This window comes from Pan troglodytes, chromosome 1, assembly GCF_028858775.2.
Source record: "Pan troglodytes isolate AG18354 chromosome 1, NHGRI_mPanTro3-v2.0_pri, whole genome shotgun sequence".
In the NCBI taxonomy this organism is placed as follows: domain Eukaryota; kingdom Metazoa; phylum Chordata; class Mammalia; order Primates; family Hominidae; genus Pan; species Pan troglodytes.
In genome coordinates this window covers 46951101-46964172 of record NC_072398.2, presented here as the reverse complement: position 1 = coordinate 46964172, position 13072 = coordinate 46951101, and the positions used below count along the sequence as shown (strand labels likewise).

At 53.8% G+C, this 13072-nt stretch overlaps 1 protein-coding gene across 1 annotated transcript; it reads right to left on the bottom strand.

Moving 5' to 3' along the window:
• Positions 1 to 439: 439 nt before the first annotated feature.
• Positions 440 to 11756, bottom strand: ARL8A (ADP ribosylation factor like GTPase 8A). The gene is made up of 7 exons (XM_016935753.4): positions 11469 to 11756; positions 5406 to 5486; positions 4999 to 5072; positions 2740 to 2833; positions 2492 to 2559; positions 2183 to 2253; positions 440 to 1551 (listed from the first exon to the last, which is right to left on the bottom strand). Exons 1-7 carry the CDS (start codon positions 11589 to 11591, stop codon positions 1502 to 1504), a joined length of 561 nt encoding a protein of 186 aa, XP_016791242.1. The 5' UTR covers positions 11592 to 11756; the 3' UTR covers positions 440 to 1501.
• Positions 11757 to 13072: the final 1316 nt, after the last annotated feature.

Genomic DNA, 13072 nt, shown 5'->3' with positions numbered 1-13072 from the left:
CAGGGTTCTGGTTCTGGCTCAACCTTGGCTGCTGGTGAGATCCAGGGCCTGGGAAAGAGGGGCTGAGGCCTGAACTGGGCCTAAGGAGAGTGCAGCTCAGTTCGCACACAAAACAGCACCCAGCCCTATCCCCCTGCTGCCTCTACCCAGCCCTGGGCAGTTCCCTCAACAGAGCTCTGCAGCCCCAAGTGGCAGCTGCTGGCTCAAAGCTGGGACTACATGAAAGTCTGAAAAGAGAATGAGAAGGAGGTGGCGCAAGAGCCTGGACGCACGTGTGGGAGGCCGTTTTGTGCAGCGCCATTGTGCTCCCCGGGCGGGCATGTGCTCGCGCTCCGTGGCTCTGTTGGTGCCCAGCGTGCGGGGGTGTGCTGGTGGCCCTGTGGGCCTGTAGGGCAACCCATGCCAACTGCGGAAAAGTAACCAGCACCATACACCCCCCCCAACACAAAACTGGTCATTTATTTTTTTTGTTGTCATTGTTATTAGGAAGCAAAAAAATGTACAGTTACAAGAATCATTTTCCAAACAGAGGTTAAATATGAGCTGAAAAGTGTAAAAAAGGAAGAGGAACATCACTTTACAAATCATTAAATTAAACAAATAAACAAACAGAACCCAAAGAACCAACCCCCCATGCTGAGTTCTCTCCTTGTGCAACTCTGCAAAATGAGAACAGAAAATGAAGTGGGCCGTGGAGGTGGGGGCCCTGGGGAGGGGCGGGAGCTGGGAGCCAGGAACAGGCAGGAGGGGGCTGCTGGGGCATGGACGCTGGCTTTCTGCCCCGTGTGCCTGGTGGTTTCTGGTACCTGGTCGTCGTACCTGGTGGCTCTACCCAGGCTGGGGGTCGAGGGGAAGGGCCCCCAGAGGCCCCTGCCAGCCTGTGGCATTCAAGCACTGCCAGGACAAGCCAGATTGGGCGGTGGAAACACACGGGACAGGGAGGCGGCCACCAGTGCCCAGGCTGGTACCTGCCGCAGGTGCCAGCCTGCACCTCTCCTGATCTGAACTTGCCCCAAGTCCACCTGCGTCTCCCTCCTTCTCTCCAGACTGCCCCCTCCCAGATCCTGAAAGGCCCCTGCAGCATCAAATGGTTGATTTTAGTCTTTGCTTAAATTAAAAAATTAAAATATATATACATATATATACTGTACACACAGGACAATAACAGAGAGTGTTGAAAAGGGAGGTACAAGAGCGGGCCGGGGAAAAGCCAGGGGCGGGGGCTGTGGCCCAGGGCTGTTGGGAGGGAGGCAGGGCTGGGTGATGGGACAAAGGCAGCGGGGAAGGGTGAGAAGTTAGGGGACCAGAATGGGGGTCAATTTATTTTACAATAAAAACAGGAGTTCAAACCTCAGCAGAACAGGACTCTGGGGTCCCCAGAGGGCCCTCCTCACACTGGGTGAGGAGGGGTGGGCTTAGGGGGACGACAGGGGTGGGCGGGGAGCTCGGCTTCAGGTTTAGATGATGACGGTCCCTGGTCTGAGGGAGAAGGGCTGGAGTCTCAGCTTCTCCGTGACTTCGAGTGTTGAATAAGCCACTGTAGGGTGATGTCTGATGGGAGAAAAGAGAACAGCTTATAAGGCCTGCAAGTACTGGCCGTGCTGGGGCAGCAGAGAGGCCCAAGAAACCAAACCTAAGGGTATCAGAAGTCCAGAGGTGCCAGGAGGGGTGGCGCACACCTGGAGTCCCAGCTACATGGGAAGCTCAGGTGAGAGGATTGCTTGAACCCAGGAGTGGAGTTGGAGGCTGCAGTGAGCTATGGTCACGCCACTGAACTCCAGCCTGGGTGACAGAGGGAGACACTTTCTCAAAAACAAGAAGTCCAGAGCTGGCAAGCGCCACATGGCCCTGAATGAGTAGTAGCGGAATTCAGGTGCTGGGAGAGAGACAGAGCCACAGCATGTCAGAGCCAGCAGGGACCTGAGAATCACCGGGTCCAGCCCTGGAATCTTAGAAACGAGGAGGTGAAGCCCAGAGCGGGGATCGATTTGCCCGAGATCACACAACCGCTTGGCGACAAGCTGGGATAGTGCCCAGAATCTGGGCCACCTGGCTGCCTTTTCTACCCAAGAGCCACAGGGCTTTGGACTTCAGGGAAAGTTGTGGAGCGAGAACCTTTGAGAGCCACTAAAACACTCAGAAATGCCTCTCCCCTCTCCTCCCTTTCCCCCATCCTACGCACCAATGTTGTCCTTTTCTTTGCAAGAGATGGAGTAGCAGCAGATCTCTCGGTCCTGGATGGCAGACAGATTCCTGGGGGAAACCAGAGTAGAGTCCGCTGAGGCTACGAACGTCCAGGGGGCCTGGGGCTAGGGGACAGCAGGGCCTTTTTCTTACCTAAGAGGCTACAAAGGGGAGGGTGAGGTGCCTGAAAAGGTCGGCTCTGCTGCCACCGTGTGGCTAATACTAAGAACAGCAGCAAGCCTAGGCTGTTGGTCTGGTGGTTGGGGAATTGGGAGAGCAGAAAGTAATATAGAGTCACCCAACTCACATTTTCTCAATCAGCTCCTTCTCATCCAATGCTCCCGGAAGGTCTCGCTTGTTACCCAGGACTAAGACCTACGGAGAAGGGAGGGTGAGGATGAGGTCTAGGGCAGCCGTGCCCAGGTTGTCTGGGTGGTGAGCTGGCCTCCTGGGTCCCGTTTCCTCTCTGCGCCCCTACCATGCCTGGCTTTTACCTGCTCCCAGTGACTTCCCAGCCGAGCTCCCTCCCCATCCCGCTCCCTCAGGTCTGCTGACCGGGATGCCCTGCAGCTGAGGTTTGTCCAGTAGGTTGTGGAGCTCGTTCTTAGAGGCCTCAATCTTCTCCTGGTCAGCAGCATCCACCATGTACCTGGGGAAAAAGGCAGGGTGGGGACAAGCATGTTGACACCACAGGCTGAGGTGGTGCAAGGAAGAGAAGGAGCTGCTGCTTGGAGGTGAAAGCATCTGTTGCAGCTTGGTCACCTCGGGATCCATGGGCTACTTGGCCTGGCTCAAGGCAGGTGCTCCACGGATGTTTTCTGAGTCTATGGGAGTGAACAGCTGCAGGGACTCCTTAGGCCTGCCATTAGCCTCCAAGTGCTACTCTGGGGAAGCCGTTACTCATGTGGAAAAGCGTGGGCCCTTTGAGATTAGCTGTAAGTCCCTCTCAAAGTGACCCACTTATGTTTTCATGGAAAGACTAAATAAGGTTAGAGTGAAAAAAGCAAAGGAAACCTTAGAAGATTTCTTTTAGCAAGATACTTTTTGTTATCAGGTTTAAAAGCAACCTATTGTGTATTCTAAACAATCTATTGTTTGGGCATATATATATAGAATAAATTTTATTATTATTATCATTTTTGAGATGGAGTCTCGCTCTGTTGCCAGGCTGGAGTGCAGTGGTGCAATCTCAGCTCACTGCCACCTCCGCCTGCCAGGTTCAAGCGATTCTCCTGCCTCAACCTCCCAAGTAACTGGGACTACAGGCACATGCCGCCACGCCCGGCTAATTTTTTGTATTTTTAGTAGAGATGGGGTTTCACCATGTTAGCCAGGATGGGCTCAATCTCCTGACCTCGTGATCCACTCGTCTCGGGCTCCCAAAGTGCTGGGATTACAGGCATGAGCCACCGCATCCAGCCTATTATTTTCTGAGGCAGGGTCTCACTGTCTGTCACCCAGGGTGGAGTGCAGTGGTGCAATTACAGCTCACTGCAGCCTCGGCTTCCTGGACTCAAGAGATCCTCCCACCTCAGTCGTCTGAGTAGCTGGGACTACAGGTGCGTGCTACCAGGCTCAGCTAATTTTTGTACTTTTGTAGAGATAGGGTTGCACCATGTTACCCAGGTTGGTTTTGAACTTCTGACCTCAAGTAATCCGTCTGCCTTGGCCTCCCCCTGTGCCCTGCCATTTTTCTTTTCTTTTCTTTTCCTTTTTTTTGAGACAGAGTCTCGCTTTGTCGCCCAGGCTGGAGTGCAGTGATGCGATCTCGGCTCACTGCAAGCTCCGCCTCCTGGGTTCACGCCATTCTCCTGCCTCAGCCTCCCGAGTAGCTGGGACTACAGGCGCCTGCCACCACGCCCAGCTAATTTTTTTTGTATTTTTGGTAGAGACAGGGTTTCACCGTGTTAGCCAGGATGGTCTCGATCTTCTGACCTCGTGATCCGCCCACCTCGGCCTCCCAAAGTGCTGGGATTACAGGCGTGAGCCACCGTGCCCGGCCCATGCCCTGCCATTTTTCAATGTTTAAAATTTATTTTATTTTATTTTTTTAAAGACAGGATCTTGCTATGTTGCCTAGGCTGGCCCTAAACTCCTGGGCTCAAGCAATCCTCTTGCCTCAGCCTCCCAAGTAGCTGGGATTACAGGTGTGTGGCACCATGCTCAGCCAAAAAAAAACATTATTTTTAAAAAGCAAGAGAGGGCTGGGCGCGGTGGCTCATGCATGTAATTTGGGAGGCCGAGGCAGGCAGATCACCTGAGGTCGGGAGTTCAAGACCAGCCTAACCAACATGGAGAAACCCTGTCTCTACTAAAAATACAAAAGTGGCCAGGCGTGGTAGCGCATGCCTGTAATTCCAGCTACTCGGGATGCTGAAGTGGGAGAATCGCTTGAACTTGGGAGGCAGGAGGTTGTGGTGAGCCGAGATCGCACCATTGCACGCCAGCCTGGGCAACAAGAGCGAAACTCCGTCTCAAAAAAAAAAAAAAAAGAATCATTTAAACCACACAAAATTCAAGACAGTGGTGACTTTGGGTTGAGGGGAGGGAGACAAGTCAATGAAGAGGATGCACAGGTGCATCTGGCTGGTTAACAGTCTATAGTCTGTTTCTTAGATTGGGTAGTGAGTGCCCAGGGCATTTATCCAATAAGAAACAAGTGGCATGCAAAATAAATGCAGGCCCTGGACCGACACTGTGTCATGAACCAAGGATTATGTCTAATAAAACCCTGCGCCTCTGAGGTCCTCGAAGGTAGCAGGGCTAGGGGGGCCGGGTAAGGCTGGAGTCTGGCGATGCCTCCCGTGTACTTACACAATGGCGCTCACTCCTCGGCAGTAGCGCTCCCACATGCTGCGGAAACGCGGCTGTCCCCCAATGTCCCAGAGCTGAGCAAGAAGAGGGTGAGATAGCCTCAGTAGTGGGCAGGCCACCAAAACGTGTCTTGGGTCTCAAATGCCCCCTCCTACCCTGCCCTACTCTCCTCTGCCTCCCCGGCTTCCTCTCCAGTTCTCCCCCGTCTCCACCCGCTCTCCGTCTACCTTAGAAGTCTTCTACTGTCTTTTCCCAGCTCCTCAGCAGGGGGACCCTGGCCTCTGCCCCACTTCAGCTCGCTCCTCCCAGGGGCCTCCGTTGCCCTCCCCAACACACACACACACACACACACACACACACACACACACACACAGTCCTCTGCACCCCCCAAGCTTCTGGGCCCTCACCTTGATAGTCACATTCCCTTTGGTGATTTTGCGCATGTTGAAACCCACGGTGGGGATCATGTCCTCGTTGAACTGTCCTGACTGGAAAGAAGACTCAGAATGGGAAACAGTGCAAAAATCGATATGCCCCCGCCGCAGACCAAGAGGCTGCGAGAACCATGCAGAGGCCAGGCCAGAGCTTCCTAGACTTCCCACTGTGGGGTACTCTTGCACATCCTGTGCTTTCAGGCAGGATGGGCTATCACCAACCTATGTGCCCGCCTACACCTGGGGATGCCCTGTGAAAAGACCCGCTTTTGTCAGTCTCAATCTCTTTGCCTAGACTAGGGGAAAATTCTTCCTCAAGTCTAACCTACATCTCTCTGTAGTAACTGACGCCACTTTCTCTCCAGTGGAGAGGAAGAAGAAATTACCTTCCAGCAAGAGAACTTGAAGCAAGTCATGTTCTAATAGTTAAGGAGGATCTCAAAGAAAGCAGATGAATTTTCAAACTAAAAAATCAAACTTTTTAGGGCAGAGTATATTGGTCATCCTGAAAATGCAGTGCATGCCAAGCAATTTCTGGATTATCCATGGTTCAGTTTATTTGTGCTGTACTCCAGTTATTGGGAAGGATAACCTACACTCTATATTGTCTGCTTATTTATCTATGTGTCTCCTCACTAGAAAGAACACTTCCTGGGAGAGGACCCAGGTCTATAGTAACACCATTAGTAAATGTTTGCTGAATACTGGGGGTTTGACTGTAATTCCATTTTCCAAAATCCATTCTGTATTGTCTCTAAGATTTCTGGATTCTTCTAAACTACCTACAGGCTTCAAATAAGGCCAGACCCAACTCCCTCCCAGGTCATATCTCCATGTTCACAGGTAGGACACTTCTGCTTATCCCTTGGAAGCAGGCTAAAGAGATGGGGCTCGGCCGGGCGCAATGGCTCACACCTGTAATCCCAGCACTTTGGGAGGCTGAGGTGGCAGATCACGAGGTCAGGAGTTTGAGACCATCCTGATCAACATGGTGAAACCCCATCTCTACTAAAGATACAAAAAATTAGCCGGGTGTGGTGGCGTGTGCCTGTAATCCCAGCTACTTGGGAGGCTGAGGCAGGTGAATCGCTTGAACCCAGGAGGTGGAGGTTGCAGTGAGCCGAGATCATGCCATTGTACTCCAGCCTGGGTGACAGAGCAAGACTCCGGCTTGAGAAAAAAAAAAAGATGAGGCTCATTCAACATTGAACCTGAGGGTGATAGCCCTGTTCCTTTTTTTTTTTCTGAGACAGAGTCTCGCTCTATGGCCCAGGCTGGAGTGCAGTGATGTGATCTCAGCTCACTGCAGCCTCTGCCTCCTGGGCTCAAGCGAGGGTCTCCTGCCTCAGCCTCCCCAGTAGCTGAGACCACAAGCATGTGCCACCACACCCAGCTAATTTTTGTATTTTTAGTAGAGACAGGGTTTCACCACATTGGCCAGGATGGTCTTGAACTCCTGACCTCAAGTGATCTGCCTACCTGGGCCTCCCAAAGCGCTGGGATTATAGGGGTGAGCCACGGTGCCCGGCCAAGCCCTGTTCCTTTACCATGCCTTTTTCTCCCACCAGCTGGTAGGAATAATTTGCCTTGGGTTACATAAAGAGATCAGGGGCCCTGACCATTAGCCAAGATGTAGGAGATGATTGGCTCTTATTTGGTGCCTCCATGTCCACATGAAGACCCCTGATATCCCATCTGAATAGACTGCTTTGATTCCCTTTTTTTTTTTGAGACGGAGTCTCACTCTCTCGCCCAGGCAGGAGTGCAGCGGTGTGATCTCGGCTCACTGTAGCCTCTGCCTCCTGGGTTCAAGCAGTTCTCCTGCCTCAGCCTCCCAAGTAGCCGGGACTACAGGCGCGTGCCACCATGCATAGCTAATTTTTTTTTTTTTTTTTTGTATTTTTAGTAGATTCGGGGTTTCACCACGTTGGCCAGGATGGTTTCGATCTCCTGACCTCGTGATCCGCCCACTTCGGCCTCCCAAAGTGCTGGGATTACAGGCGTGAGCCACCGCGCCCAGCCCAATTCCCTTTTATCTGCAGGAACCACCTATTCATCAGGGCCCTAGGATGATATAAGAACTGAGTACCCAGGACTGACACCCAATGACAAGGTCCAGCAGCGGTTTCCAACCTGAGGTCCACAGTTGGGCTTCAGAGATCCCCTGAACCCCCTGAAACTGTACACAATCTGTGTGTGTGCAAAGTTTTGTTTGTGTGTACATTTTTCTGGAGAAAGGGTCTCTCACTTCTTTCAGATATCAAAAAGTTCTGAGAGCCCCCAAAGTTAGGAACCACTGAGGAAGAGGGAATGGCTTCTTCTAGCTAAGCAGGGAGAATTAAGTGTGCTGTAATTACCCAAACCCCGGCAGCATGCTGCAGTCTACCCCATCCCCAACAATAGAGTCTGAGGAAGGAGGCCCAGTTCTTGTTTGTCTCTCATCCCAGGGGGTGCTTGGAAAAGAAACTTGAACTTCTCTGGACCTCAGTGTTTCTGAATGTAAAACTGGGGAGAAGGGTTTCGGTCTCCTAGGAACTGTAAATAAGACTCACAACGTGCTTGGAAATGGTTTTGATATAGCATGGGGAACCATCACTGCTCTTTGGCAACTAGAAGATCCACAGGCTACCAAGTAAATGAGAAGCCCAGCCTGGCAGAATGTGACCTTGGCAGACGGGGATGCTGGGAGGGCCTTCAAGGAGCCAGGCTCCCCAGCACCAGTAGGTCTTGTTCAGCTGTGAATCGGAGCTAAGGTGGAATCAGATTATGACTTAATTTCCCTGCTAATGCCTCCCTGTCTCATAAGCTCCTCATTTAAGGTTGGAAGTAACCTGAAGTCATGCAGCCCAACCTCTTGTCTCAGACTTCAATCCCTTCTGCCCCATCCCCTCTTGGGTCAGTTCCAACTATCAGAAAGTTCTTTATATTGAGTTAACAATCCGGCCGGACATGGTGGCTCATACCTGTAATCCCAGCACTTTGGGAGGCTGAGGCAGGCAGATCACCTGAGGTCGGGAGTTCGAGACCAGCCTGGCCAACATGACGAAACCCCATCTCTACTAAAAATACAAAATTAGCCAGGCATGGTGGTGTATGCCTGTAATCCCAGCTACTCGGGAGACTGAGGCAGGAGAATTGCTTGAGCCTGGGAGGCGGAGGTTGCAGTGAGCCGAGATTGTACCACTGCACTCCCAGCCTGGGTGATAGAGCAACACTCTGTCTCAAAAAAGAAAAAAAGAAAAAAGAAAAAAAAGAAAAAAAAATCTATCATTCCTAGAATGTCCACCCATTGTTCCTAAGTCCCCTTGGGCACTCCAAGACTAGTTATTCCGTAGGACAGTCTTTGACACTTTTAAATATTTGAAAATGACCCTGTTGTTTCCTAGGACAAAACATCTCCCACTTTTCTAGCATCACAACTTTTTCAGAACTCAAAGGATGTTTTAGGTTCTTTTTTTTTTTTGAGACGGAGTTTCGCTCTTGTTGCCCAGGCTGGAGTGCAGTGGCGGCACGATCTTAACTCACTGCAGCCTCCGCCTCCTGGGTTCAAGCAATTCTCTTGCCTCAGCCTCCCAAGTAGCTGGGATTACAGGTGGCCACCACCATGCCTGGCTAATTTTTGTATTTTTAGTAGAGATGGGGTTTCACCATGTTGGCCAGGCTGGTCTCGAACTCCTAGCCTCAGGTGATCCCCCCACTTTGGCCTCCCAATTGCTGGGATTACAGGCGTGAGCCACCATGCCCGGCTGATGTTTCAGGTTCTTAGAAGCAGTGTATATAATTTCTTTCCAGCTCACATTAACCTGCTGAGCAGCTAGACACACTAAACTCAATTTCTATTTACAGCCAGACCTCATAGGGTGAGTAGAAAAAAACCCAATGGCGAAAGATCTGAGACAAACAGAGGCCAAATGAACAGGCACAGGTAATTCAGAAATTCAGTGGTAGGCATGGGAACAGAGCCCAGGGGTCCCAACTCTTCGTTTCTTTCTGGAAGACACTCAACTGTGATTATACACGGGGTGGGCAGAAATGCCAGTGTGGTAGCCCCAGAGGATCTGAAAACACTGGAGTGACCGGGACACTGGAATTCCAACTGCAGCCCACATGGGGTGGTTTTCCTTGGGAAGCCTCTCTAAAGAAGGGAATTTAGCTTGCCTGCTCTTTTAGAATGTGCCAGCGGAAGTGGCAAATTTAAGATTAAAAAGGGGACCTTGTGGGCTGGAGATGGGGGGCTTTTCCTGTATATCACAAGAACTCTTGACCCTGGCAGGGGAATTTGGGACTCTTGGGTTCTGTTTCTGGCCTGCTATAGTCTCCAACTCTCTGGATATGATGCTGGTCTAGAGGGGGCCCTCCTGTCAAAGGCTCAACTGCAGACCCAGAAACCGAACCCACCTGGGTACCTGTGGATCCCTGTCCCAGAGCACAGCTATAGTAACACCCTGGGGAACGAGGAGATACCTAGGCCCAGCTGCATTTCTCAGACCTAAACGCCTAGAACCCAAGCCACCTAGGCCTGCAGAGTCAGGTCAGACAGAGTCCAGGTGTTATGTGCCTGCTCTGGGAATCCAAGAGCCTAAGTCAATGCCAAGTTTAACCAGAGGGTCTCTGACCCCAAGGGCAGAGCCTAGGCAGACAGAGCCCAGGGGTGTTAGCTCCGAAAATTACTGTGCCAAAACCGCAGCATTGGCCTGAAGATCCTGCCCTGTCAGGTCAGGAGACAGGAGACACTGGGTTGAGGAAGGGCAGAGGTCATTTGCAGAGCATGTTTGGGAAAGGAAGCCAGTGTTCAATTGTGTAACCACAGGATGCCTGCCCCTCGAGCTTTCCATCTGCCTTCATGCCTCAGGTCCAATGAAGTGACGTCCCCTGCCTTCTAGGACGCTGAGAACTGTCGGGGAGGCCCATCTTCTGCAAGGCGGGGCAACAACACGGACAGGTAGAGGTACCTAGGCCGGCTGGATACATTCCTCTGCTGACCTATCTCATCAGTATCTTTGGTTACTATCTGTCCAACTCACAGTTGTTGGAAACCTCAGCTTTGGGACTGGGGCCAGGTCCCTGGACAACCCCAGCCCCTGTCCCATGCTTCCTCGACCCACAAGCCCTGTCTAGCCTGGCTCTGACAGGCAGGCCGCAGCCATTACTGCAGCCTCAGCTCACACCCATGGAGCTCATCTTCCCCTTTTTTGAGAGAGATTTTAACTCCTTCCCCACCACTCCCCTGGCACTGAAAGACTTACAATCACCCACTTCAGTGTTGACGACCCAAAGCCCTTAGAGCCACTCTCCCAAGGCCCCAGTGGGCCGTGCCCCTACACCTCATCCTCTCTTGTCGGGAGCACCTGCTCCTGCAAACTTCTGAGCCAGACGGAGTCTCCAAACTCCCGTTACCATGCGATCCTCCCTGGACCCCCGGCTAGACACTGCGGGTCGGGGAGAAGTTGGGGAGGAGTCTGGGCTTGAGCCAAGGGCCTCAGCTGACTCCTCTACCCCGGGGGATACCTCCCCTCCCCCTCAATAGGGCCGGGGCTTCCTCTTCCGGCAAGGAGGGGTTAAGCCCTCTGGGTGGGGCTGGGCTTGCCCAAACCCCCTCCTCAAGCCTCTCGGCTGCCCCGTCCCGTGACCCTCTACCCGCAGGACAGGAAGGCCCGTGCACTTTCGCCCCGTCATGCCCCCTTGCGCGGGGGCCAGAGGGGGCCCGTCTCAGCCGGCAGCGGGTCCCTCCTGCTTCGAGAGCCCCTCGGTGCCGCCTGCCCCGTGGCACCGGCCCTGTCTGTTCGTCCCCCTTCCCCTGCCCCCAGCCGTGCAGTACCGGCCCGGGTGAGAGAGCGGGTCGCGCGCCGCCCCGGTCCCCCACGGCACGGGCCGTACTAGGCCCCAAGCGCTCGGGGCCGGCTCCTCCCCCGCCCGGCGCCCGGCCGTGCCCGGCCATGCCAGGCGGCGACCCCGGCTCAGCAGGGCGCGGCGCGGGCGGGGACAGGCCCGACCCGCGGCCCGCGCCCGGGGATCCCGCGCCCGACGCCCTCGTACCGCGATCACGTTGACGAATGTGGTCTTGCCCGAGTACTGAAGCCCGACCAGCGTGAGCTCCATCTCCTCCTTCCAGAATAGGGCCTTGAACCAGTCCAGCAGCTTGTTGAACAAAGCGATCATGGTCGCTGCCGCCGGCCCCGCCCGGTGCCAGGTCCCCGCCGCCCCTCGCTGCCCTCGCGCTGCGGCCCGGAGCGGCCCCTCCCCGGTACGGCCCGGGTCCCGCGGCTCGGTGCGGGCGGAGGCTCGAGCGCGGCGGCCGACGACTCGCTGCCCCGGAATCGGCTCGCCGATGGGTGTGGCTTCAGCGCCCTCCTCCTCCGCCGCCGCCGCCGCCCTCCCTCGCGGCCGGGCCGTGTCCTGCTCGCACCCGAGCGCGCGCTCCTCCCTCGCTGGAGCCGGGGGGCCAGGGGCCGCACCCGCAGGTGGGGTGAGCAGGGAATCCGCAGGTGGGGTGAGCAGGGAATCCGCAGGCTTCAGCGGCGGGGGTTGACCGGCAGCTGGCGTCGAGAGGCGCTTGGGAAATGGGGTCTAATTTATTTTAGACCCTGTCCCCGACTGCCGCGCCCTGACTGGCACCCTCTTTCTTAAAGGGTGGTGGGCTCGAGGTGGGTGAGGTTCCGGTTAAGCAGGAGCCTTTCCAGGTTGAAGGAGAGTGGGTCACCCACTTCCCAGGACACGGAGATGAGATCTCTACGACAGGGAGGCAGATGGAGGCTTTTTTGTCCCTGAACCCTTGCCTCTGAGCATTCCTGGGTACAGTCCCATCCTCTCAAAATGCACCCAGTGCAGAGGGACAACCGTATTCGGGTCTTTTAATACTCCATCTTGTTTTGTTCACCACAATTTACCCCGACCACTTGTTAGGAAGCCTCTGGCCCCAAGTGAAACGGACGCTTGAACTTGCTCCGGATTTTTACCAGCATCCCCAAGATACCCAAACAGATACAGTCCTGGCAGGGGGTTTTCAGTGAGGAACGTCTGTGACAAAGGAAAATGTTGCCCTGTTTTGGTGAAAAGCAGAGTATTCTTCAGGAGGAGAAGTGATAGTTCTCCTCTTGAAGTGGGTGTGGAGTGCCTGCAAAGATGCCTTACTCCTGCCCCTCTCCTTGCAAGACCCACCCATAGGGCCTGCTCAGGCAGGCTGACAACCCCAGCTGGCAGTCCCGGGTAGGCTCAGGCTTCGGGCAGTCCCCAGCCTATGCTGGCTGCCCGTTGGGGTTTGGTTTTCAAATGTAGTCATATGTAGTCTATTGTTTTAGTCAAAAGTGGGTAAACTATCAATATCAACCATATCTGTCCAATCAACTGGAGTTAGATGACCCCAAATAGTCAAACAGTTACCAAAGTAGAAGAATCACAAGGTTTCGGCTAGCATAATATTCTGTTTTTTTTTTTTTTTTTTTGATGGGGTCTCACTGTGTGGCCCAGGCTGGAGTGCAGTGATGGGATCTCGACTCACTGCAGCCTCCACCTCCTCGGGCTCAGGTGATTCTTCTACCTCAGCCTCCCGAGTAGCTGGGACTACAGGCATGCGCCACCATGCCAGCCTAATTTTTGTATATTTGGTAGAGACGGGGTTTTGCCATGTTGTCCAGGCTGGT

What these genes read in the sequence shown, in the direction of transcription:
- ARL8A (XM_016935753.4), bottom strand. Translation starts at nt 11,591, where the DNA reads ATGATCGCTTTGTTCAACAAGCTGCTGGACTGGTTCAAGGCCCTATTC. An exon ending in CATTCGTCAACGTGATCGCG is followed by an intron (nt 5,487 to 11,468) that starts GTACGAGGGCGT and finishes TCTTCTTTCCAG; the next exon opens with TCAGGACAGTTCAACGAGGA. An exon ending in AAGGAGCTGATTGAGAAAAT is followed by an intron (nt 2,254 to 2,491) that starts GTGAGTTGGGTG and finishes GGTTTCCCCCAG; the next exon opens with GAATCTGTCTGCCATCCAGG.